Source organism: Gambusia affinis, linkage group LG14 (genome assembly GCF_019740435.1).
Source record: "Gambusia affinis linkage group LG14, SWU_Gaff_1.0, whole genome shotgun sequence".
Lineage (NCBI taxonomy): Eukaryota > Metazoa > Chordata > Actinopteri > Cyprinodontiformes > Poeciliidae > Gambusia > Gambusia affinis.
In genome coordinates, this window is record NC_057881.1 from 3,954,451 (window position 1) to 3,981,854 (window position 27,404).

The following is a 27,404-nucleotide window of genomic DNA, read 5'->3' on the forward strand; positions in this document are numbered from 1 at the left end:
TTTGTCAGAGGAGATAACGCTTTGAATTGGCAAATAACAGGAAAGAAACACTAAGAATTTAAAGAGATTGTATAAATAATCGTGGCCCAAAATTTCTCACAAGTGTGCAAACTGGTGACCTATTGTAACTGTGTGCTACATTTTTAATCAGAATTCAGAAATTCCGATTTCCCAATTGGAAAATCAACTCAAATGCCACCAGATTTCCCACTGGGAGCAACTCCGATCACCCTCAGTTCTGACTTCTTCAAAGTTCCCAATTCTGACTTCCGAGGTAATTGGAATGCAGCATGAGAAAATGTCACACAGCTGTGCTTGCCAATAGAGGTTTATCCACTTAATGAGATGCAAATTCATTTCTACCGTTAAGCAAAGTGTTTCTCACATTTTCAGATGTAAAATAAAACTGCCATAGAACTGAAAGTATACCATATAACTTTGTATAACCGAGTAAACTTAAAAGAATCAGAGTGTTATCAAATAATGATTTCCCCCAATGTAAATACATAAACTAGAACAGGTCAAAATGTATGAATTCCATCTAGAAGTCATCTACAAATATCTGTATTGTTATTTTGGTGCAAGCACATACTGTATTGACTTAATAAAGTGATATGATAACAATGTCTATAACCTGTATTGGATAGTATATTGTCATAAACAATTTCTTACAGAAATATGAATAAATAACTTTCCGTTAAAAAACCCTGTATAATATTTCCCACATTATGTATGTCAGAGCCAAATGGTAAAAACAGAAACATAAGATTAAACATCAGGTGATTCAAGTCTTGACATGAATCATGTGGAAACCTCTGAACTTTGACTGGGCCATCCTAAGACATATATAGAGTTTGTTCTAAAAGATTGCATTGTCCCCTCCAAACATTTTCCTGACATTTGATCTTTTCCCAATCACATTAGGGAGGAATGTTGGTGTGTTCATTAATGAGGTAAACAATGTTAATAGCCGCTGCATGTCTGAATCCATCACGCTGTCAGAGTGCATGATGTGTCCTCAATTCCAGGAACTGTGCTCTTGTGCCACGCTGCTTTTTCAGTGCGTGTACGCGTGAACCTCCTTCTCCCTCTAGCCTACATTGCTGCAACCCCACCGCCACCACCCCACCCCTTTACTTCACACATACACACGCGAACACACTCAAAGAAACACACCAGTCCCACCTCCCTGTAACCAAACTAGTGAAGCCAATCCAAGCGATTCTCCGCAGTGCTGAAAGAGCAGCGAAGTAAAGGAGAAGGAAGAGGAGTGAGAGAGGAGGAGCAAAAGACAGGAGAAAGAGGGGAGATTTGGGGAAACACGAGTCAGAGGCAGAGTGGGTGTGTGACGAGAGCAGCAGATACTGTAGGGTAAGGGAGAGATAGGAGGGGAAGAAACTGCAAATTTGGTGTTTGGCTTCTCAGCGTGCACATCATCTCGGCTACACTGTTCAGTTCTTTGCTCTGCAGGGTGAGTATTCATTATCTTACTATCCTCTACTTCCGGGCAGCTCTTAATTGCAGAAATATGTATGTTTTAAAATCACACACACACACTTTTTGGTTTCCAAAGCTATCCCTACCAGCAGCTCTGGCTTGTTAAGACTTCTTCAGGGAGAAATGATGCTCAGGCATGGAACTGTGTGATTGCATACATTTCTTGCGAAAACCTTCCTCTCATAATACAGCGCGTTTGCATGAGAGAAGAGTGTTTCTGGGTTGAGGACAGATGTGCGCTGCCTTTCTGACGACCGGCGGTCCCTCGCCCGTTAGTGGAAGAATGTGCCTCACTGAAATTAATGCAGTGCATCTGGAAGCAACTTGCTTTAGCGTTATGTTGTACAGTCTCAACAGAGTCTGGAGAACAGCAGAGTAAAGCTGCTTCGCTCCCAGTGGTGCGTTGAGCAGAGAAGACAGAGGGAGGTGAGGAGAAGGAGGAGGGATGAGGTAAAGTGTTTGAGGATGATGTGATTATGCCACACATCTGAGAGGTAAAAAGCTGAATTTTAGGGAAAACCAGGAGCTCAGTAAACATGATGAATAACTCTTGGGTTCGTCTTGGGGACTCCTTTCTGTTTACAGTTGAATCAAATTGCAATAATCCTGGGTTTCTTTGTTGTATATTGGAGAAATTGGAGAGTTGAAAATGTTCACTTCTTTTTTTTGTAATGGCCAAGCAGTGATTAAGAGGACAAATAATTGGATCTGAGATTTGAAACAAATGTATAAATACAACAGAGGAATCCCCTCAAAGATTTGATAAAGAACGTTTCTGTCTCAATGTTTTCATATCAGGCTATTGCACTGTGCACACGGAAATTTTTCAAATTACCTTGGATACAATCTGGCAGTCAAATGTTTTGAGCTGCAAGCAGTGTTTCATAACTGACAGCTATTGCAGGATGCTTCATTGTTTGTGTGTCCATACTGCAGGAGTTCAGTCATAGGTCAGACAGCTGGATTAGAAGTAATTTATAGGTATCTTTTATTATATAAAAAATGTTTCTATGAAGGAACTATGACTACCATCTGGAAACGAGACACAAAAGTCCACTGGGAGTCATGGAAAGAACATGTAGCACAGTCTACTGCATGTACGGAAAGTTGCCTTTTTGATATTAGACGAGTTTGGTTTTTAGAGCTGTACTTATGTTTGTAAGATGATTACATTATGCAGTGACGATTTATTTTCAAAAAGTGTGCATATTTATAGTTTTTTAACATGTTTTATTGTCATTATGAATAATATCACAAAAAACGCCTGATAGTCGCTATCACCATTCCCTACTGAGATCTTCCTTTTCCCAACAACCAGGTACTTTCAGTTTATTTGCAAGTAGAAAGGTTTGCTAAAGGGCAGAACTGACCTACTGTTAAAGAAAACCAAAGGAGAATGTATTTAGGTGTCATGCGTCCAGATAAGATCATCATCCAGAAGCAATCCAAGTCTTTTACCATCCATAAAAACGTGATTCTCCTTGCATTCTTCATTTAACACAAATTGTTTGATTGGTGCAAAAAAATTTTTTTCCTGGCTTCACCACTAGATGTCATCAAATCATGCATACTTCAGAACTATTGCCTCTTTGCTTTCCAAATTTACAAAAGTTTCTTATTTCAGTTGAATACAGAGATTGACCACACAATATTTATCACACTAATGCACAAGAAAAAAATATTACCAACCCACTAACATACATGGGCTGCATAGGAGGAGCAGTATCCAGTGGGGCCACAGCCAGAGGTTTGCTTTATGCTGAAAAAAAAATGAAGAGCAGGAAATACCAAAAATATACTCTGAATTTAGTACAGAGTAGTCTTATGCTACAAAGTTACTTCACATCAGCTATCATTAAGTCTCACAAAATGATATAGTAAAACCAGGTCTTCAGTCCAGTTTTTTATTACAACCAAAATATTAAAAACATCTAAGCCAAATATTTGTTCCTCATACTAAGAATGTATGAACTACATGCACAGAGACATGTTATTGTGTTTCTCCTAAGTATGAATTAGAAGCTCCTGATTTAATGATTTGATGCTGCCAGATGCCCTGGACACCAAAGGGCAGATTTAATAAACATCTGCCTCTTTCATTAAAGATGTTTTCAGGTCTGTTAAATGCTTGTATAAGGCGAGAGGTAACATCACTATCAACTGCCCTCTGAGGTGAGAGGGAATGAATCAGTCACTAACTTGAGTTGTTTAAACAGCTGACTGATGATGTGAGTCATTCACATTGGCAGGGTCAGTTTCACTGCAGGAACTCAATGAGCTGTGAAGCTTTTCAGATCCAACAGAGAGACAAAAACACATCACCTCTGTTGTTTTATGACAAGCTGTTCTATACTAAGCTCAGGTAAAAATTAAGCATCAAGGGCATCCTAATAAATGTTTAAATAGTCATAAAGGACAGCATCAACTCTTGCTAAGCTAAGTATTTTAATATTTTAAGTTGGATTCATTTTAATACCTGAAAATGCATGTTATAGTTTAAATATGATTTAAATATTTTTTGTTCAAAGTAACCAAAGGAGTCACCTTCAGACTCTGAGGCTTTCAATTGTTTAGCTTTTCAGTTGGTTTAATGCTTCTGTTCTATTACTGTCTTTTATCTATTTATGTAAGTTTAGGATTTAAATTATTTAATTGTTTCCAGTTTCCAGATATCACGGTTTGTCTATTTTCTAGCCTCCACATTTTAGCACCTGTTCCATATTTTTAATCAGCTCACCTGTTCTCACTTACTAATCACGACTCCCATTATTTAGGTTCCTTGGTTATTCACTGCCAATTTTCCTATGCTAATTATGAAACTATGCTGCAGGGTCAGGATTGCCATGTGTCTTTGTTGTTCAACATAAGCTCTTAATTGGAGTTTTATCTGCCTTCTTTTTGTCTGTGTTTGACGTTCTTAAGCTTGCATCATATCAACTGATGGGGAAATATGTATATTATAAAATAAAGTTACATAACAATGTTGAATAACTTAACCCATGTGTAGCATTGGATACAAATAAGCCAGAGTGAAAATTATACATGCAATTTTAAAATATGGTTGTTTGCACCTATAACTGGAAGGAGAATATATGTTAGAATTAGAGGGACTTTGAGTTCCAACATCATTCCATATGAAATTTATTTTGAACAAAAGAGAGAATAACAGCTGTTGGCTGAATTATAGTTACAGTGTGTGGCTAAAATTCTTACAAGATCAGAACAAATAAAAGCAATAGGACTAATAAAGCCTAAGCAGTCTTTTGCACGATGGTGATTTGCATTGTCTGACAATACAATGCTTTGTGAATTCACCAAAGGCTAACACGTTATGTAATGCTCAGTGGGCTATACTAACATTTGTTTGTTAATCCTGATTAAATTAATTTATTTCACGCATGAAAAAGAGGGTTGGTCCATTAGTTGTATAAGCTTGCTGATCATTACTTTTTTTAGGTTAACTGTACCTAATAATTATGAAATACTAAAATCAAATTCAGAAATGCTTTATCAGACACAAAAGGAGGTAATATTTTCTATACAACATGATGCATATCTACATATTCAATGATGTGGATGTTTAACCATTGATGCTATCAGAAAAAAAATATTTAAGAAAAATGCACTTATTGCTTAAAGATTGTGTCTTTTATGTAAGATAATCCACAAATATAGTTTGTCTTTCAAAAGTTATGCAAAGCACCTTTAGTTTTCTAAGCAGGTATCATATTGGTTTAATCTGACGTGCAGATAAATGAAAGAGGATTGAAAAATCTTGAGGAAAAGGCGGCTGAAACAGTCAAATTTTAAACAAATATTTTCACATTTGTGTATAAAACATATTGCTTAATTCATTGTCTTAAAAAATATATAGACATATTTTTGTGTATATACTTCACGTTTGTTACATAGATGAAGAACCCTGTATCATGTATGTGTGTGACATACTGTGTGTGTTACAAGGTCTTTCCTCATTTGGGCCAGGGAGTGTTGTTTTATTCTTTCTCCTCTGTCGACACCTTTCCACATCACATGCCTTTCACAGGCCCAGCCTCCTCAGTGTTAATGTATGCATGTCCTTTATTCAGCAACATAAGCTCATTATCGTTATCAGCCGGCAGTTGTTCTATAGGATGAGTGTTTGTTTCTCAAAGCTTTCCTTGTCTTAAGTACTGCTATGAGGACTAAGCAGCTTCTGTATCTCTGAAAGTGTGAAAAGTGCAGAAGTAAAATACTGCAGAAATGTCTTGGAGCAATTTCAAGCTATTTTTAAGAGATATGTTCTTTCTGGCAGCATGAGGGCAAATGTTCTTTACATATTTACATTTCCCCTTCTCACTGATATTTTTATCATGTTCCCACTTCTCTTTTTTAATTCCTTCCTAATTTAATTTCCTCGTTGTTCATTTAATTTCTCCTTCTGAATTGGTCTGCATAATTCCTCTGGCTGGTCCTTCAGTCTTTTATGTTTTTATTTCTTAATTTTTACCCAATTACTTTTGAGTTCAAAGTTACCCTATTCCATTCATCTTTTCTCTATTATTTCATTTCCTTTTCTTGCCATCATTCCTGTCCTCTGTGACTCCTTTTGCCTTCTTCATATTGTTTCCCATTCTCTAATCTTTAAATATCACCTCTTCTCCTGCCAATTGGCACTAGCTACTCTGAGCTGATAGAGGGACATATTGCCTCCTTCACGGAAAAACACCCCCGCCCACCTCACCCCATATTCTAGCAAAACAAACCTAGGAACGCCATCTGTGGATCCCTGCCTGGAACCATGGGACGTGTAGTTGTGTAGTGCTCAGCAGTTGCTTTACCCTGAGAATCGTTGACCCAAAGTAGATGCCAAGTCTTTAATCTCTGTCTTTTTTGCTTTTTTTGTTTTTATTTTTGTGTTTTTGTCATAAATCCCAGAATGGGAGTCTCTCTGGGTTTCTGACAACTTACTGTTGTGACAGTTTTTTTTCTTTCAGAAAGAATTTTCCTTTATAGCATATGAATATGCCTTTTTTGCAAACTTTGTTCTGGAAAAGCGATTCATCATGTTAAATTCCAACCCATCAAAGAAACATTATGTTGTAGCTATGGGTCTAAGTTCTACTGGAAGGTAAAATTCCTCTCCAGGATTGATACTTTAGTCGTCTGTAACAGTTTTTTTTTTCCCAGTGTTGTCAATATTGACTGTTTTTAGGTCCACACATTTTCAAATCAATCTTTACAAAGAAATGCTTGTCTATAGCATGATGCTAACACAGTCATCTATTTACATTTGTATGGTACTGTATGTCCAAGGTGTTGTCTTGTTAGTTTGCTACCACATGTAGCTATTTTTTTGGTTGTTATCTCTCCTTATGTCCTTGTTGGGTTTTTTTCTTGTGTCCTGTATTGGCATTTCAGACGTACCATTTGGCAGGTTGCCTACATGTGACAATATTCCATAATGGGATATTGATTGTCTGACTGACTTTATTAAATCAAGACTGGATTCAACATAAAAGTAGAAAGCCTCATTGCCATTGTAGTAGCGTGCTTGTAGGACGTCTAGCCATTTTATATTTATGTGTCTGGTTGTGTGTGCATTTGTGTGTGGGGGAATGATGTGTGCTTGTGTTGAGTTTGTTTTGAGGTACACAAGTGGTAAACCAGTGACAACAGTATAAAGCATGCAACTCACAGCACCAAGGAGCAGCAAAGAGGAGGACATGACTTCGGAAAGTAACAGCCACTCCAGACGGAAAGACACAACGCACCACCACATAGGGGTACATATGTTCTGCATAGGGGTAGGCAGTCATTGAAGCCCAGGTCCTCCAGCCCATGCGGCCATCTCTTAGACCAACCCCAATCGCCATGGCAGCCAAGTTCCTGCATAAATCCCTAGAAGCAAGACAGCCCAGTATTAAGCAGGAGAGAACCCCAACATGCTTCTACACAGAAGAATGAAGAGAGGAAGGGCACCTTACCAACCTGCCAGGTGAGTTAGCCCCAGGGAGGTTAAAGAAGAAGAGATGCGCACCACAACCCAGCTTAGCTCCTGCAGCCCACAGCATGTCTGACACACCCCTGGGAGCCGTAGACCATCCCATGCCACACCAAAGGAGGTGGCTCCCCCTGTAGGCCTAATGGACCTCTGCATGTCCTGCCTGCACAATGTCAACCATGGCTAAGGACCCCCCACAGCTCTCTTAAGGCACCTGGGGGGACTGCCCTGAGATAGAACCAGGCCACCTTGAAGGCATACAGAAATTAGTTTTTGTGCTGAGATTAAAGTACATAATGGTTGAATTCCATTACCAAATAGGGAGCTTCTGAATACAGCTGGTTGTAGTAGATTTTTTTTTTCTATAGTTTAGGGACTGAATTTATATGCTTTCCACACATTTCATATTTTTATCTGTAAATAATTTTGAAAATCATATCCCTTTCACTTTACAGCTACTCTATTTTGTGTTTGTATATCAAAATATCCTAACAAAAACATTTGTGATTATAAAGGCATTTTCTTAAAGCCTTTTCAAATGACACATTTATGTTTCATAATTCGTTCTTTTTACTGTGCACAAATGAGATACACCTTCATTCAAAACAAAGTGTACTTTTATTCATGGTAATTCTTAAGAATACATGTATAAAATAAAGGCAGTCACATCAGGGCTAATGAGATAGTTTTTATTTTTTTACTTCTGATATCTTCCCTGACATTTACATTTTCAGCCCAAATATACCTTTCTAACTGCCTTTCTGTACCCATTTAACCTTGGTTTCGTAACGCCAAACAGTCATCAAAAAGTGATCAAAATCTGCATTCATTTGCAGTAAAAGAAAAATAATTCATGGTTTGTTGAAAAAGTTTTTTTGCAAATAAAATCTGAAAATCTAAAGTGTGATGTCAATGTGAAAACCATATGAAGACAAACTTTGTGACATAACTAGATTTAGTATGAGAGACTGCTCAGCTACACATATTTACTTCAAGGCAGATACCTCCTCAAACCTGTTCTGTTGTTTTTATATTCTTGCTATGCACAATTTTATCCCTACTTCCCATGTTATTCATCTTATTGTCCAAACAAATCTTAATCTTGTCCTTCCATCCAGTTTCTAATTTCATCTCACCCTTCCTTATCTCTGGCATTACATCACTTTTGCCAAAGTATCTCTCAACATTACATCATGTCTAATTGTCTCCATTTGCTGAGTTAATAAGCAGCTGACACATCTTGGGAATTATTGCCATATTTTCAAACACAGGCCGGCTGTAGCTGGTGTGGGAACCTGTGTTAATCACATTTGAAGGGCAGAAATCTGTTCACAACAGTATTTTGCTACGATTCACTGCTCTTTGGAAAACACGCATTACTAGCCGATAAAGCCAGTGATCACAACTCTGAAAGTTAAAAATATGGGAACATTTTGTGTGTAATAAGAGGGTGTAAAACCTGAAATCAAGTTTGTAATGATTAAAGGACAGGATAGGTTGAGCCTCCTAGGAATGACTTTAAATCAGATTATTGTGTCCTTTGGAGTGACAGGACCCCGATGGCGAGTGTGTGGATAATTAAATAAAACTCCAATCAACAGGCCTGTAAAGATACTCCTCATCAAGATTCTCTCTCTTTACCTTTTTACTTCCAGGATAACACTTCTGTTCATTACTTAAGTAAATTTACCACCCGATCAGAGGAATGAACACCCTTACAGATTTACATATGTATCACTCTGTGCCTAAATGCAGAAAAACTATAAGACCCATAAAGCATAACAAATAGAAAAAGAGGAGATATTTTGAGCTACACTTAACTGCAGCAGTGGGCTAAAAGCTGCTCCACAGTGCTGACTCCACACACTTGTCTGTTCAAATTAGCTAAAAAATGTGCAGCAAGACATTAAATGTTCATGTCATACCTATAGTTCCACACCTTTAGCAAAAAAATATTTTATTTAATCAACTATATATTTGGCTTTAGAGCACCATGATAAAATTGTTAATGGCTACTTCAGAATGTCATTGAGAACCAAATGTAAATGATAAATTTCATAGTATTAACTTTTATTTAAGAGAAGAAAAAAATTATATATTTTTTCTGTGAATATGAAAAATTCACTGCTATATTTACTGGGGCAAAATCAATTAAAAATTCCAAATGCACTCGTAACGCAACATTTAGTAGGAAGGAAAGTTATATTTGAACTATTTGTGAGAAAAACACAATATTTGTGTTATGCAGCAAAACTGTGAGCCAGAGGAGTTTAGAGCAATTTTATTTAAACTGGTTTTTAAACATTTCAAAATTATCCTCCTCATTAATATATGCTGTAACTTTTAGTTTATTGTACATTGGAACACGAGAAAATGACATCCAAAAGGTGAGACAGCTGCCTGAATCCTGAAGACTGTCAGCTGTGTCTCTTTACTTATAAAGATTTGAACAATCTGAATGTTTTGACACAGCAGTGTTGTGCAGCCGGTTGCAGCTTGCATTGAGATTGACATTTTCTACACTAAGACTCATGTTTATGTACAAGAGCCAAGCACTAGTCACCTTTTGTTTTACTCAGACGATGTCACTTTGAATGATGATGAAGTCTTCTTTGAAGTACAGGAAACATAAATACAGAAGGTGTCTGTATTTAATTTTGCATTTAGATTGGAGAGAACATATTGAAAGGTTGTTGTTTACCTGGAATACCTGGAGACTCACAGTTGCAATCAAGAATGGCAGACGTATTTTAAATAATTCACTTGAGACTTATAAGAAAGTTGTCTGTACCAATCTGTAGTAGTACAGCAGCAGTACATAACTCCAGTCCTCCTTCAGGATCAGTGACCTGCAGCTTTTAGATTCCAAGTCCAACAGATCTGAATCAAATAGAGAAATTAGTCAAGTTCCTCAAGGTCCGCTAATGACCTCATTATTTGACTTGGGTTTGTCAAATAATCAGGGACTGGATGACACTGTCCCTCAAGAAGGAAGTTGAATACCCCTGATGTAGACAAAAGAATTAGCATGTTACTGATGTTAATCAGTAACATTATGTAAACGTAGCATCAAATTTGAGTGACGGGCCACCTTCATTCTTCTTCTGCCTGACAGGAGGTTTCTTTGTGCATCTCATCTGTCCCGTTGTTGTCTGCTGAGCTCGTTTTCTACTAGACTGCCCTCTTATCAGCTTTCAACTCTTAAAGCTGATATTTTGAAGGTTGATGAGCATCCTTCAATGCTTGTTTCAGCTACTAATACTAGTTTTAAAGCAAATATGTTTATGTTTCAAGCTAGAAAAAGCAGAAAACAATAAGTAAAGCAAACAAAAACATCTTTAATTTAATACTGTGGGTCATTTCTTGTGCTCAGAGAAGATTTATTTGTGAAAGCTGTTATTTCAATAGTCAATAATGGTTTTTAATTGGAAAAAAAGAGATTTGATAAAAAAGAAAGAAAGAACCATGTTATTCCAGATGCATGAAACCATAACGCAAGATTATTCAGCTACGAACTAAGTTTAAAAAGTGTTGATAGCATTAAAAACTAATTCTATCTTTTTAAATAATACGACTTTGACAAGGGGTTGAATACAAATGCTTATTATTTCTAAACAGATGTAGGCTGCATAACCTTTACCCTTTGCTAAGTTACACCAAGTATACCACAAGACTTTTGGGACAATGCACTTTGGGCAGATGAAAGCAAAGTAAAGATTTTTTACCATAATACATATATTCATGTACAGAGAAAAACAAGCACATAAATCAGCATGAAATTATCAAGCATGGTAGTGAAAGGAACAGTTGGTACATGTGTTGTAGAAACATGATCTTGGGACCTGCTCTCATTGAGTCATCCTTGAACTCCTCTGTATACCAAATGAGTCCCAAATTAAAGCACAACATCTTAATATAAAACATCTAAACTGTCAGCAATAACTTTAAACCACAAGATTAGGCTGTTGGGAATATTATGAACCTAATGCCACACACTCAAAATTTAAATGATGTGAAATACTGAAGGCAGAGACTGACATAGAAACAGCAAAGGAATTCATTTCACACTTATTCTTTTGCCACAGGGAAAGGGTTAATTGCTTAGTGACCATGAGTATGAAAACATCTAATTTATAGGCTGCTCCTCATGCATTTTATAAGTGCACATTAAGCCTGTAGCATGTTCCTTTAAACCATATCAACGAAATTCAATTTCCAGTTTTTAATAATTTATGCTCCTGCAGGTGATGAGAGCTGCAGGTGGCATAGTATTTAACATGGTTTTAATAAGAAAAAGAACAAGCTGCCTGCTAGCTTAATGGCTGTTTTATTTTCACATACTGCATCATGAACAAATTTAAAACAATGATTTCTAAAATGAAGGTTTGGGAGAACAGTTTCTTCCATCAGAGTAGATCGGTGTTCTGGGTCAGTGTTTTGTTTTTGGATCATTGAAGGCATCACATCTGTTACATCAGGAGAGTTCACTGTATGATGAATGAGACCTCCATTTTGACTGGATGGATGAGTGTTTGTGTGTGTATGAGAAGAGGATATGTCTCACAGTGTCAACAGCTATGGTGAAGCATGACAAAGGCAACTTTTCTGCCACCTAGTGAATGACAAGCTACACTGCATGCTACCTGGAAACCTCATCAAAAGGCCTCATTTGGTGATGCAAAGGTTGAATTTAATTTTTCACAACATAGTAATCTGAACATATACCAAAAATTAAAAGCATTGTCTGCTTTTACAGAAGGTAAAATGTTGAATATGGTGCAGTATTAAGTTGCAGTCTTTCTATTGTTTAGACTTTATAACATGATTCAAGTCACCTTGCAGAAATCTATGAATTATTCAATCTGCCACAAAAAGCACACATCTTCTCACTATCCAAATTTTATAATGTTTTTTTGTTACACCGCCAAAGATAACCAAGGATTCCCACTAATTATCACCAATTCTTTCCTCTTTGCTCCTCAGATGAGTTCGTTCAGCACGAGAGCGCTCACTCTGCTCTCGTCGGTGTTTGGAGCTTGTGGGTTGCTGCTGGTGGGCGTTGCTGTATCAACGGACTACTGGCTACTGATGGAGGAGGGAATCGTTCTGCAGCAGAACCAAACCATGGAGGTCAAGATGGCGCTCCACTCCGGGCTCTGGAGAGTCTGTTTTGTTGCAGGTATGCAACCAGAATCAGTAAACATTAGACAAATATGTGGCCAAAAGACTGAATGTGATTTATATTCTTAGAAGAACAACGTTTTCTTCTCAAATAACAAAGACAAAGAAACATGAAATATTTATTTTAATTTTACCCAAAACTACAATCCTTTTTTGAGGAAAGGAGAAAAGACAGATCAGTGAGTTCATTTTTAATTTTTTAAAACATTTTAATTAGAATTTCTTTATAGTTTTTCTGAGATTACTATTATGTATTTATTAGCTTGTTTTTAAAGGGTTCACTGCAGAGCAAGTGACTATTCTAAAAGTAGTGTTTGCAGCATGCTGTCCTGTATGTTTGTGAGGTGTATTTGCACCAATGCCTCTAATTTAAGTGCATTAATTACCTTCACAGCAGGTCATTAAATTCTCCTCAACCCTGTTAATGAGCCATCATTTTAAATCAAGTTTGATTTGAAACATGCAGAGCTGCGTGCTATGAAGATCATGATTAGGAAGAACTGGTTCAAGGACTTTACAGCTTTTTCTGAGGAGTGGCAAACACATGGGGTCGCCTGTGTGACTGCAAATTACAACTGTTGTCATCTTAAAGCACTTTACTGAACAAACAAGTTTGATCCAAAACCACTGTATCAAAAAAGTCCAAATCAGTCCAACTTCACCTATTTTTAAGAATCATCCAAGGTTTTGTCAGGATCTATTTAACTAATTTCCATCATATGGAATGTTTGGAGATTCCAGACAGTATGACTTGCTGCAAGTGAATTGTGCCAGACAGAGCTGACAGACATTGGTCCAACAATGAACGAACACCAAATAAAAAAGGGTTTATGTGCATCCATTTAGAGTTGGATTGAAAAGCAAAGGGAGACAGTGGTAGAAATACTTAGATTTGGGCAAAATAGGGAAAAATAATCAGTTATTGGCCTCTGCAATAGTCATACTGCATGATTTTCCCAGAAAATATGTGACACTGCTTAAAATTTGCCGCAGGGTTTTTTGTTTTTTGGTTGATAGAGACCTAAAGAAGCAGTTGGTGCATCTGTCACATCAGAAATTTTCTTTCATGACAAGATTTTGGCCCTGACAGGAAATAATTACACAATTTGAACCAGAGGCTAAGGAAGCCCAGTAAGCACATGGCAACAGTGAACAGCTTTTCACATCGGATCATGAAAGAGAATCTGGTCCACTTTTCAGAACAAAACTGGGTCAAAATCTATGGATAGGAATTATGAAATGGTAGTCAATCCCCTTAATGGATAGGAAACTTTACCACAGTATTCTAATCATGCATGCTGATGTTTACCAATGAATGTAGTATTAATAGAACAGTGGAGAAGTTAGGGCTAAGTATTGTGGCTGGTTTTATCCTTTTTTGTCAAGTTATATTATAAGGTTATAAATTAGCACATTTCTAAGTTTTTGTTTTATGACCGCATGCAGGCGATGCTGCAGTTTAACTCTAACTTTTCATACTATTTTAATTACTGACACCTATATGTGGGCGTCTGAAGACAATGTCATGTTTGGATCTTCTAATTTTAAGAACACACGCTGGAAGGAGAGATTATTTAGACAGCATTTACAAACCTGAGATTTAACCTTTAAATACATGAATAACTTTATAACATATAACTAGAGGAGTATGAAACCAAAAGTCAGTGAAGAGATCGCTCTTTGTTTAAGAGATGTGTTGTCACTGGACACAAGTGTTTTCATCGAGACACACACACAAAAGCCAGGCGGTCACAAATGACTGTCCTTTTTCTGCAGTAGCTGTCGCTGTGTTTTGGGTCATGATGGTGTCGCTCTGGGGAGGAAGCCATGTTTCTGATGCTTGGTACAAAAGGTCAGAGGATGAAAATGCTGATGGCATTTTGAAGGGCCAGTCGTGCGTTGGTGTGTGGGTGGGAGAGGGAGGAGCCGTATCACATTTGTCTTAACATGCACGCATCACTTATCTGGCATATTTTTGCACAGACACGTTTTTGTGTATGTGTGTGTTTTTTCACAGTGTGAACACAGTTTGAGGTTAATTGTTGTTCAGCTCTCCTCTCTCTCTGCTCTGGTCTTGTTTTTCTCAGAAACCTTCTGACCTCCATCTGTCTGTGTCTGTAACTCTATTCTCTGCAGCTCTGTGTCAGTTTATTTACATTGTTTTTAAATTTATCTGTTCGATGGTTTGTTTTCAGAATCACTATTTTGTTTGGCTCCTCTGCTGCTCAGTCTGGCCCTCCCTGTCTGACCTTTGACTGTGTTTTTCAGCTGTAGTTTCTGTTTTGTTTGTTTTGGACTAGTTTTATTTTATTTTCATAGGCAAATATTATATTCCACCCTTCATTTCTTCCTCTCTTAGGACCCGAGAAGGGCAGATGTGTTGCATCCGAGTATTTCACTGAACCAGAGATAGAGATCACAACAGAAAACACAGCCAACATACTAAGTAAGTAAACATGTTACATTATACTAAGCTGGTGCAAAAATCTGTATAAGATGAGGAATTTGATGCTTTGATTAAATAAAAAATCTAACACACATTAAAATGTTTGCTTATTATTTCCAGATTTCTGTGTCAAGAAGGAAACTACATGACTTCTATCTGATGTCTGTGAAATTCTTTAGTAAAATGTTTCAGTACATACTGTTTGCTGGTTATTTTCAGTTAATTTTCCAGAGGTAATGTGTGTTTCAGAGGGTATATGCTACAAAAGCAGGGCTGTTTGTTCATTTTCTAATACATTTAAAATCCCAATCAAAATGTATGACCAGTGAACGCACCATACCTCCCACTCTTTGATGTGGAAGTCATTAAACTAATAGTCAGCCTCTGTTTGACTAAGACTGATATCTTGGGAGGAACATACTCCAGGAGCAAATAATGAACAATTGCTCACAGTAGGAAGATTTTTTTTTCATGCTGGTTTTAATTAAACCACGCTGGTTTTAATTAAACCCTCAAGCAAATATTTGTTTCCCCTTTTACTGTTAATAATGAAACATCTTACATTGACATAGAATAACTTTTAATATGTTGTTCATTTGTCCTCACAGTACAGTCTCTTATTCTCAGTTTTATTTTTATTTTTACCTTTCTGCTTCAGTTCATGTTGAACTTGTTTCTGGTACACCAATATTTCCCCACACAATTGATTATACTATCTGTATTTAACAAAGAAAAAAAAATCAAATTCTGGTATTTCTCCATTTTATTTTCTGAGAAACATCAGTTACATAGAGGTACATGCAATTAGTAAGTTAACACATAAAAATTCAGGGCAATTCTCAAGGATAAATTACATATTATCAAAGATTTTAAAGACATGGTTTCTACTGTTGCAAATAAAAACCCTGCGGAGGACTTTATCTATTTTTGTCAAAAGTATTTGTATCCTAAAACATTACAAAGGAGAGATGAGTGAATTCTGAGAGCTTGACAGCGCCCCCAGTTGACTTTCTTTATCCCTAAACTGTTTCAATAATTAAAAATATTGACACTAAGAACCAGCCTGAAACATATTTTACTCTCTGCAGTTTATTCTTCCACTGAGATGTAAATCACACCTTGTTGGAGGTGCCGTAGGGAAAATCTGTGATCTGGTTAATGGTGGATAGATATTCTTAGGTAGATGCACAAGTCATAACACTGCACTGCATCTGTGGATGAAACTGAATAAATCATAACCTTACTCAACTTAGCACTGAGTGAGATGTAGCAGATCAGCCTTTACAGTGAATAGATAAGTAGAATAATTTAAATAAAACACATTCTGCTCATTCTTTATTACTTTACACAGTATTTAAATTTTCTGTGTAATTGTTCTTGTTCAAAGCAATATAAACATTTCTTGACTTTGCAGAATGAATAAGATCTTCCATGGGTGGTATGTGTTAGTTTCAGCCAATGTGTTTATTCAGACATTGGCTATTTTCAATGTATGCTTTGGAAATGAAAGCCTCAAATTCATATAAATCACTCAAAAATAAATGTGATGTGAATATATATGGTAGATTTAGAAAAATAATCATCATACCAGAGGTTTAGGTTATCTGAATACACTGGACAAGCAGACATGAGCAGAACTAAAACTTTCTTGTTTTAACAATTTGAGAAAGGCCAGATGATAATGTCATCTTCTTAGCTGCTAATTTAAAGTCATTATTAACTATGAAACAAGTCATGTATCAACATGAAAGACAAAAATGTGTTGTCATGGTGATGGAATTTCACAAAGGCTGTAGATATAATTAAGGTAATCCTTACTAACCTAAAACAAGAACATTTGAGTATAATTTAAAGTCCAACAGTGAGAAAAATAAAGGCTTTTTTTTTAATCCTCCATGTTCACTTCGTTAACGTTTCTTCTTTTGTTTTCTTTTGCTGATTTTCAGAAATGGTCCGGACAGCCACACCGTTTCCCATGGTCTCCCTGCTCTTCGTCTTCACCGCCTTTGTCATTAGCAATATTGGTCACATCCGACCACAGCGCACCATACTGGCCTTCGTTTCTGGGATATTCTTTATACTATCAGGTAATGCTTACACAAGAAACAGAGACAGAGCAAGAACCTCACAGTCCAAACATTTGTGGCAGATATTTTGTGAACTTGTGGGGAAAACAAATATGGCTTTAGAGATCTAAACCTCCCAGGGATTTAGGAATGGTCTTGTTTATTATTATTATTATTATTATTATTATTATTATTATTATTATTATTATTATTATTATTATTATTATTATTATTATTATTATTATTATTATTATTATTATTATTATTATTATTATTGTAACCATAACAAGTACTCATTGCAATTTCCCTCAGACTGGAGATGTTCAATTATTTAATTTCTGGTTTTTTCAAAATACTTAATCTCCTAAATAAAATGAATTTTCAGCTTAAAAGGTGGTATGTCCCTTATTGACTCCAACTTCAGGATCCAAAAAGGCTGACTCATTCATGAGACAAGATAATAAATGTCTTTATGTTTGTTCTTTTGTGATTTTGAGTCCTACATACAGACTTTGCAATTTCTATTATTTAATTTATTTTATCTGTGTTTTAAAGAATGTGGAGAAAAACACTGTTGTCTTTATTAAGTTGGCCCTGTTGCAAAATGCAACAAAATCATATTTCTATTGCAAGTGGAACAGAATGAAATTGGAATGTTATTCCATTTGACGTCATTTCAACGTCCGGGACAATTATCAAGCAGCTTGTAATTTTGTGGAATAAATACAAGAATTTTTTTCAGTTTTCTCCTCGATTTTGCAATTACTTATAGGAAATCAAGTTACCACATTTCATGCCTAAAGTGTCTGTGTGATGTTAAAACTATTCTTTATCTGAATATGTTTTACTCATTGTTTTTATGCTAAAATTTAAAGTGAACTTTAAATTATCTGTGTGACATTTTCTGACACTTTTCAAAGGTGTAATAAATGTTTTAAGTCCCTCCTGCTGCCTTTCGGTTATTCTCATCTCGTCAAACTTGCAAAAGCCACGCTACTGAGGATTTACAGCTTATCTTTGCATTAAAGATAAAATGCCTTGTGATTAAAGGGGTGCTAAGGTTGAACTCTGTCTTTACAGAGGCATAGTCACCTTACGGTGCTCAACTTTTACAGCTCTTTTGTTGCAAAGGAATCTTGTTTAATTCCTACTACAGCACAAATACTTTGTAGCAAACTCTTGAGGAGAGTAGAGTATACCTCAGTGAAATAGCAAATAGAAGGCATTTAATTTAATGTTATGAAAGCTGAGTTATTTCAAATGGATGTTTGCTACAACAGCTTCAAGAATGGGAGGCAGGAGCAAAGACTTTTACAGTCAGTCAGATTTGAACAGAAAGACTTGATGTTATTTAGTTAATTCAACCAGAATGTAAGAATTTTTGCAGTAAAGATTTAAAGCTCTTGGGTAAAATGAGATGTTAAATGGCAGCAGAGAATGGTTGAGATGTGCTTGACAACATTTGTAGGGACAAATGGTAAAAAAGACAACTCTGCAGACGTAAGAGACATTTTTGCTACTCCTATACATCTTTCTTAGCTGACATCCTGTCAAGCTGAACGTTATACTCGCAGCAGGCAGTACCATGGAGGTGATTTAATCCCAAATAATAGCTTCCTGTCACGGAAACTATAAGGGAGTAGTAGTGTCTTTATGTTTCAGGGCATGTTTTTGTTTCCTTTTAAAACAGAAAGTCAGTACTTTGATTTTATTTTTTCTATATGAAGGTCTATTGCTAACTGTAGCCAAATGGCTCAAGCTTCCTTACTGCAGTAGATAGACTGCATTTAGTATGAATATATTCCAAATGGATTTCTGACAAGCATCTGCATACAATCCAAATATTTTAATCTTCATTGTTCAATCACATGGTTTTAGACTTGGTTGACTTTAGATTATGAGGATTTTAGATACCACTATTCACAAAAAGATATAGGATGTGTGTTAAAACTTTCAGCTTGTCTAAATGGCAACAGCCTATCATTGCTGCATTTTTTAGTATGCTACAAGTAAGATAATCAACTAAGTAATGCACTTGCTTTGTTATATTCTTAGACAAAATACACATGTTTTGAATTCAGATGATGAAAAATGACTTGTAAAATACAACACAAATTTCTGAGCTAAAATAATGCCTAGAAGCACTTAGTTTTTGTCTCATTACTGGACTTTGAGCGGTGTGTCATTTGGATCAGACTCCTGTTGGAGACAGAAATCACTGCAGCCAGCAGGATGACATCACCTCCTTATATGCCTGCAGGACAGCGCTCTCTAACGTTTTTTTTGGTCTGACCATTCATCTGATAAATATATGACTGCAACTTTTTGGCTCTCATGCTTGTTGGGCAAAAATCCTCATTGTTGCACCTTTCATGTGCATGGGTGTTAACCTAACAGATGCTATCTTAGCATGGTGGACTGCTGACTGGACACATGATGTCATACTAATGTTGGAGAGCCAGCATGGAGAAGATCATGCTATCATACCAAACCGTTCAGCACAATTTTGTCAGGCATTTTTGCCCCTGTAATCTCTATTGCAGACACAATCCATTTTTTGAAATGTTGCAGGAAAACATGTAGGTTTTACTTACACTGGATTATAGTGAATAATGTGGGGTATTTACAACAATTTGAAAAAATGTTAACTTTGTAAATAAACAGTAAACAGTATCAAATATAAGTGTTTTTTTCTTGCAGGTTCTCATTTTAAAAACGGTGATGTTTTTAATCTACAAGTGAGCAGCCATGAAAGATTTTTGTAAAGCTATGCAATTAAAAAAATTCTAAAATGTTCTACTAATAAAGAAAGAAGAAACACCAAGAACAAATAGCTTTTTGAATCTTTTAAACTGACTGTTAAGTAAAGAGAAAACTTTATTAATTGGGTGGTTTGTTGCAGATTGTGATGATTATCCAAGTGATCAATGTTGCTTTTTTGTTTGTTTGCTTGTTTTCTTTTTCACAGTTTTCAATTTGCACATAATTTTCTCTGCTCTAATTTCCTGTGGGATACAATAATCAAGAGCTTAGTACTAAACGCATTAGGCTACAACACTACCCTCTTATGGTCAAGATGAGACATTGCAACTTTATTTTCTATTAATCAATTTAAATCCTAAAATTTAGCACTACAGAAAGGAATACCATAAAATTAGTAATTAAATACATTAAAGACATTTAATTGTGATATGGTAATTGGAGACTTCTTTTTACACATTTAAATCTTTATTAAAATGTATTTATATCTTTGATTTGGGCTATGCTCAGTATGGATGATTAATTGAGTGAAACAAAATGTACTTAAAGGTTGTCGTATTTTTATTACTTTCTATAAGCACTGTGGGTTCTGTTGTCTTTGTAACATAGTGTGGTGTTGGGGCTTTTCTGGTGATTTCTTCCTTCCTGTATATATTATGCCAGGTTCTCCCTGCAGCAGGCTTAACAGGTCTGCTGCAGTGAATCTGTTGACAGAAGGGGTTCTGACACTTCATTGTTTTTGTTTTAATGTTTGTTTGTGTAAGCAAAGGGAATCCATATTTGCGTATAAGTGTGCCTTTTGCACTGACATTTCTTTAAACCACAAACAGACATGCAGGTCTCTCAGTGTGTGCAAGACTCTGTTCTCTTTTTATCTCTTTGCTACAGCTCTGCCACTTGTTAAAGTTTTCTCAGCCTATTTGCAGCACCGTCAGGACACATAATCATTAGGCTTTCCAAGCTTTTGTTTTGTTTTTGTTTTTTTCCAGAGAGCATAAATAAATACAAGTAAAAAAAAGAAAATCCTATTCAGATGAGAATAGCATTGCAGAAAAACAGGAGAAATACACATTTCTGTATGTAGTTAAGTGCTTTAATCAGTCATTTTCTATAATGTTATTTCTAGAATGTCTGACCATTTTCTTTGTTGTTTTTATTTTTTTGGCTGAGATGATTTAAATCCCAAAGACTGACTGTTCAAATGCTCAAATCATTTTAGTTCAATGTGTATTATTAAAATTAAACTCTTTCTTTTTAATAGCATTAGAGAGAACGTACATGGTATGGAACTCATCATCAATTTTCAAGATTTAGTTGTTACTAGGAAGCACTTTCATCTTTCAAATATCATGAACAATAAACAGAATTTATTTTAAAGGGTCACAGAAGAACTGTGGTTGCAGTTGGACTGAAGTTGTAAATAAATTATTATAAGGAAAAGGATTCCATACAAAAAAAAATAATTTTGACTCTAATTTCAGAATTCTGACTATTTTCTCAAAATTCTACAGGAAAAAAACAGCAGAATTTTGACTTTTGGTCTCAGAAGATTAAAGACAGAATTCTGAGATTTAATCAGTGGTCCTAAATCTCATATATATGTCAACTTCTGTAGATAATGAAAGAAAAATATATATATTCTCAAGACATTGTCTCTGACTTTATCCTGGTGTTTGTCAAGTTAATATAAAATGTGTCTTATTATAAAGTGAACAATAATTTGTGGTTTCAGTTGTGTTTGTCTGTTGATTTTTGTTTCCTCAGGTCTCAGTCTGGTGGTGGGTTTGGTTTTATACATTTCCAGTATTAATGATGAAGTGATGAATCGACCCAGAGAGCCAGAGCAGTTTTTTCATTACCACTACGGCTGGTCCTTTGCCTTCGCTGCCTCCTCCTTCCTACTCAAAGAGGTAATTCAAGAAACACTCATGTATGCACACACATATTTCAATCTCATGCAGTTACAAAGTTACTTAGTTGCTAATTCTGCATGTAGATAAACACATGGCAGAAGCATTTAGGAGCTGTATTACTATTTGGTCTGCAAACGCTGCAGCTGCAGCACACATACTGCTGGAAAATTCAACTGAACACATAACAGCCTTTTAGCCAGTTAAGTTACTGAAATATATGCTGATGCTTAGGATTTATAGAGTCAGTATGCATAGACCAGACACACACACACATAGATTGCATAGGATCTGACTGTTAAACAAGCACAGTTCAGATTAGCACACTCCTTTAAGACGACACACACATAAATGCGCACACACTCACTATATGTATTCAGTCAAACACACGCTTAAAAGTGCCTGAGTAGGAGCTCGTCATTCTGCTCACATCAATATTCATAAATGTTAATAGCTGGAATACTTGAGGGCAGCAGCTCTGTTGCAGCAGCACTTTGCATCAAAAAATTCCTCTCTGGCGGAGGCGGGGGTTCTCTACTACACTCACTCTTTCATCCTTCAATCTTTTCATTTTTAGATCTTTCCTCCTCCTCCTTTTCCATCATCTCTTTTTCATCTTGTCTGTCGGCCTTTCTTTTCAGTCTGGTCTTGTCTTTGGAAGTCCTTTACTTTTATCTTGTCTCTTCTGTCTTCTTTAATCTTCTTTTGTCTCAATCTTGTTCTGTTTTTCTTTTCCCCACCTTATCCTCTTTCCTTCACTGCTTTTGCTGCATCCCCTCTTTGTCATTGTGACATCTTTTTTTTAAATTCGTTATTATTTCACATTAGTTCCTTTTGTCCTTTTCTTCCACCACATTTCGTTGTTTTTACATTAACACTTCTTCCCATTTTACAATTGCCTTCTTTTCTCTAAGGCATTATTTAAGTATTTATTTCTTCCCTTTTGGTTAATTTTCACATTTCTTCGATTTTGTTTCAAGATAACGTGATTTTTTTTATAGCTTTCAATCTTTTCAAAAATTCATTGTTGTGATTTAATTTTTTATATTTCTTTTCTTTTCTTTTCTTTACCCATTTCATATAATCATCCACATTTCCTTTATCTTTATTATTTTTATCATTTTTGTACTTATTTCTATAGAATTCCTTGGCAGTTTTTCACACAATCTTTTTCTCTAACACATACACTCTCACTTTAATCAGGATTCAAATTTGTACATGTTTTTTGTAGTCATGATGTTGTAGATGAATAGTGAATGAGCTGAGGAAGCTCAGTGAAAGCCCAAGTGAAAACATGAATACATTTTGGGGTAATTGCTCATTCCACCCTGCAGCTCTGAGGCCTTTTTGTCAACTCTTTACAAAATTATGTCTGATTTATTCATCTTTTCCTCTCCTGATGGCTGTTTGAAATCTTGCGATTTACAAATAAGGATGCTGCAGGTTCTGTTAGATCAAAAATTAGCTGAGTATTATTTCTCATGTTCTACTACTTGTGGCAATAGGTAGCATTGCCGCAAGTGATACTATGAAATAAAAGGTAGAGTCCACTGTTTCACTTTGTCAATTTCGGTTTTCCGAAACAATTTTCCAACAGCCTAACATCCCTATGGACTCAGTGAAGATAGTCCTGCTATTACTGTCTGTTATTAGTCTGACACCATCAATACATGATTGTGATTGGACTACTGCTGGAGAATGCTAAACAGAAAGCCAATTTAATATGAAAAACTCAATTTGCAGAAGTAATAAATACGTGTTCTGGATTCTGGGCTAATAGTTTGTGGCCTCCTGGATTATCTGCTATTATTCCTTTTTAGTTTAATTAGATAAGTGCCTGCTAAGATTTGTTTTATTTTTGTTGCAAAGAGTCAAAAAATAATATCAAACAATGGTATGCAGGAAACGATACATTATGTCCCATTATGTCCTAACTATCTGGGGTTTTGAATTACGCTTCTCCATTTAGGTTTCTCTATGTTTAAATAGCAAATGACTGTTTAGATTCAAATGTCCAAACCGATTTTACATCAAACTTTGCAGTTAGAAGGCCACCAATGATATGTCTGAAATGTCAATTTCGAGGGTGGGGAAATAGGCAGCATTTATAGTTATGGTAATTTAAAAGAAAATAACTACCTGCCCATTTTAGTCTACATTCGCAGATGATAAAATGAAGCTATTTATGTAACTCTAACTGTCTCCTTTTCAGGGTGCAGGAGTGATGTCTGTCTACCTCTTTATGAAGCGTTATGCAGAGGAGGAGCTCTACCGCCCCCATCCAGCACTCTACCGCCCCCGTATGTCTGACTGCAGCGACTACAGTGGCCAGTTCCTTCATCCAGACTCCTGGGCTCCACCACAGCGGGGCCGAAGTCCCTCTGATGTCTCCTCTGACATCTCCATCCAGCTCAACCAGACCCCACCGCCTCAGCAAACCCTAAAGGGCGGCAGTAGCTCCCAGGCAACACCTTCTTCTTCCGGGCCTTCATCAGCTGCCAGCTACCAGCTCCATCCTGCGTCTTCCTCCTCCACCTCCTCCTCATATCCACACCCCCTTCACCCAGGTGCCACTTCTACCCTGACTAGGGTGCCACATGCTCTTGCCCACTCGCAATCATATCCCCATTCGAGCGGGCCTCCACCTCAATCCCTGCCTATGGTAGCACCTCCCTCTGCCGTGCCTCCTCCTCACTACCACACACACACCCGAATGAGTGCCTCACCATGCTAGGCTTAGTGAGCATGGAGTGGGATGGGGAGTGGGATACAACTGGGGTTGATACACCAGGTGGGGGGTGGGAGGGCATGCCTATGTTATAGCTCCTAAGGCACTCACCAGATGCACACAAACACTAATCCTGTTCCCTTAAAGTGTGTGGGAGGAGGGAAACAGCAGAGCAACTGAACAAAGGAGGTTAGAGGAGCAGAAAAGAAAAAGGGGAGAGGAGGAAAAAAGGAGGGAAGGGTGGAAGAAAACCAGGTGGGCGAAAGGATGAGTCACTGTAATGCTGAGCCTGAGATGAAGACAGACGCTTAACAAAACTTTAACATACTGGGAGGGAACACGCAATGGGAGGAGTGAGGAATATGATGATTAGTAGCAACAAGACACTCATGGGGTTTTCAGATGAATACATTCATCATCATGAACTTGATACAAAGGCAACAGCTTGAAGCGGCAAACAACTTAGGAAAGAAAAAGAAATGACAACGCTGTGTATTGTGGAAACAACAATTAATTAACATAAAATGTATAATTTAAGCATTTTATTATTTGATTAACCAGATAAGACTTGATATATTTCACTATTTACAAAATTTAATCTTTTCATGAACATGGTGGGATAGATTTCTGACCTATATACTTCATAATAAATGATGGTGAATTTTGTCTAACATTTTCATCCCCGATATTGATCTCAGTTATTTGGGACTCGATCATTCATCAGCCCTGAACTGAGTCTTTCATATTCAAAACTCATTAGTTTTTAATATATAACACATTTTCTCAACATTTATTTTTCACTATACACTCTGTAATAACTCAGTCAGAACAGCACCAATGACCTTACTAAATTTTTGTAAGAAATGTAGCTGCCAGAAAGTCACAGACATTAGACCTACACCATTTATTTTAAGATGAGTTTCTTCTTGGTTAATTTAGACACCCTTGATCAGAGCCATGATTATCTGAAATAGGATCAATATATCTCTAAATCTTTTAATAAGAATGTTTAAAAATGTTTAATAAAACTGTCCTTTGAAAATATGAGAAGAGATATAATTTCTTTCTGTTTTGCTGAATGTTGACAATACTGCTTTCCCAACATCATGATAACATAAAAGAAGAGAAAGTAAACATGATCTGCATTGCTTTCACCTTTTGCCTTTGTATCATGACCTACAAATACAACTCATTATGTAGGGGTTAACTGTATATGCTTAGAGTTTTATGCCTGATAGTTTCTTGTATAGATTCTTCTTCTAAATTTTTGCCTGAACAAGAAAATCTACGAAACTTGTTGGGAGGTAGCATTAATGGGCATTTTTTCTATTTAAAGAAAAAAAAAAGCTTTGGGAATGAATGTGCTGCTTTTTCTGGAATGAAACTAGATATCTAACTCAGAGACTTTTTATGGATCTGATTCTGGATAGTTTAGGAACCTCTGTAGAATTGAAGGTTTCAGTGATTTGCATGAAATGTTCAAATCACTAATGGTAAAATCGAGATAAAGGATATTTAACAATCATGACCCAACACAAACAGTTAAGCAAACTGTTTTAAAAACATATTATGATAAATTGCATTTGAATCCATTTGAGTGACATTGTACTTCTCAGATTGGTAGATTTCAATGAAACCTCACTCACCTAAGTTTGATAAGAAACAAAAAGTTTATAGAAGAAATGAATCGAATTAATGAAAGTGCACTTTGAGTAACTCAAACCTGTTGTCCCTGTTTTTACTTCTTCTGTAAAGAAGTAAACACATTAGTTTCCTAAGCTCAATGCTGAAAAGCAATTCAAAGTCAGTGAAAACAAAGTTTTGCTGGTTAAAGAAGTGCAAACACGTGCAACTTTACAATTCAAATCCCACATTTTAATTTGTCTCCGATCTGAATTTATCCTGTTTCACAGTAACTGCAGTGATTGCTTGTTTTTGTAGCTGCGTAGCAATCATGCTTAAAATAAGCCATTGTTTTTAGCATTTTTAGATTTATGGGGAAAAACTATATGCTTACAAGCTGTGATACTATGATAAAAAAGAAACATGTAGCCAATGCTGTGTTAAGAATATTTTATGATTCTTTGTTATGTAGCTATTAGATAAGAAATTATTTAGCTGCTGATAAGAATTTTTGAATATATTTTGCAGATGCATTTTTATTTTGAACTGCTAAAAGTTGAGCATCCATGCTTATGAATACTCACATGTAATCATAGTACACACGCAGGCATACATAAACATGTCCATTAAGCTGACCGTACAAATCTCTGCAAAAATCCAAACAAAGTGTTTCTTTTGAAAACACTACAGCAGAGAAATGAACCTTTAAAAAATATATTTATTTTTACCTCTTTTGTTAAAAGCTTTATCTTTTATTTCTTCCCAAGCTGTGATTTGGTGTAAAAATTTGCTCTGCATCGTAAGTATGCAATCAACCCAGGCTGAATTATGTAAGAGTTGGTGGACATCTTGAGTCAGTTATATTAGACTCAATTGATAACCTATTGAAAACAATATTTATTTAAATGAGCTGCTTTATAGCATAACTTTATTTTTGTCATGCCTGAAAGTGTACCATTTGCAGTGTTTTGTTATCTTTGAACTCAATAAACTTTTGCCTGGCTCTAGACTTCTATTTGCCTATTTGTTAGTTATGCAGATTTTTAATGAACACGCTCAAATCAAAATAGTTGTGAAGCCTCATTGTTGAGCTTAACTAAGAATTATTTGTCCAGCGGTAACATGTGAAAAAATTATTTCTCACTTTTTATTGTAAGACAAAAACGTGTTAATTAATAAAATCCTCCTATTATATTTTTATTAGTCATTT

The 27,404-nt window shown here is 36.1% G+C and overlaps 1 protein-coding gene across 1 annotated transcript; it reads left to right on the top strand.

The window, feature by feature from the left end:
• Positions 1–1,230: 1,230 nt before the first annotated feature.
• Positions 1,231–27,197, top strand: cacng7a (calcium channel, voltage-dependent, gamma subunit 7a). Its single transcript, XM_044138307.1, has 6 exons — positions 1,231–1,471; positions 12,464–12,659; positions 15,021–15,107; positions 17,054–17,194; positions 21,698–21,843; positions 24,056–27,197. Exons 2-6 carry the CDS (start codon positions 12,464–12,466, stop codon positions 24,575–24,577), a joined length of 1,092 nt encoding a protein of 363 aa, XP_043994242.1. The 5' UTR covers positions 1,231–1,471; the 3' UTR covers positions 24,578–27,197.
• Positions 27,198–27,404: the final 207 nt, after the last annotated feature.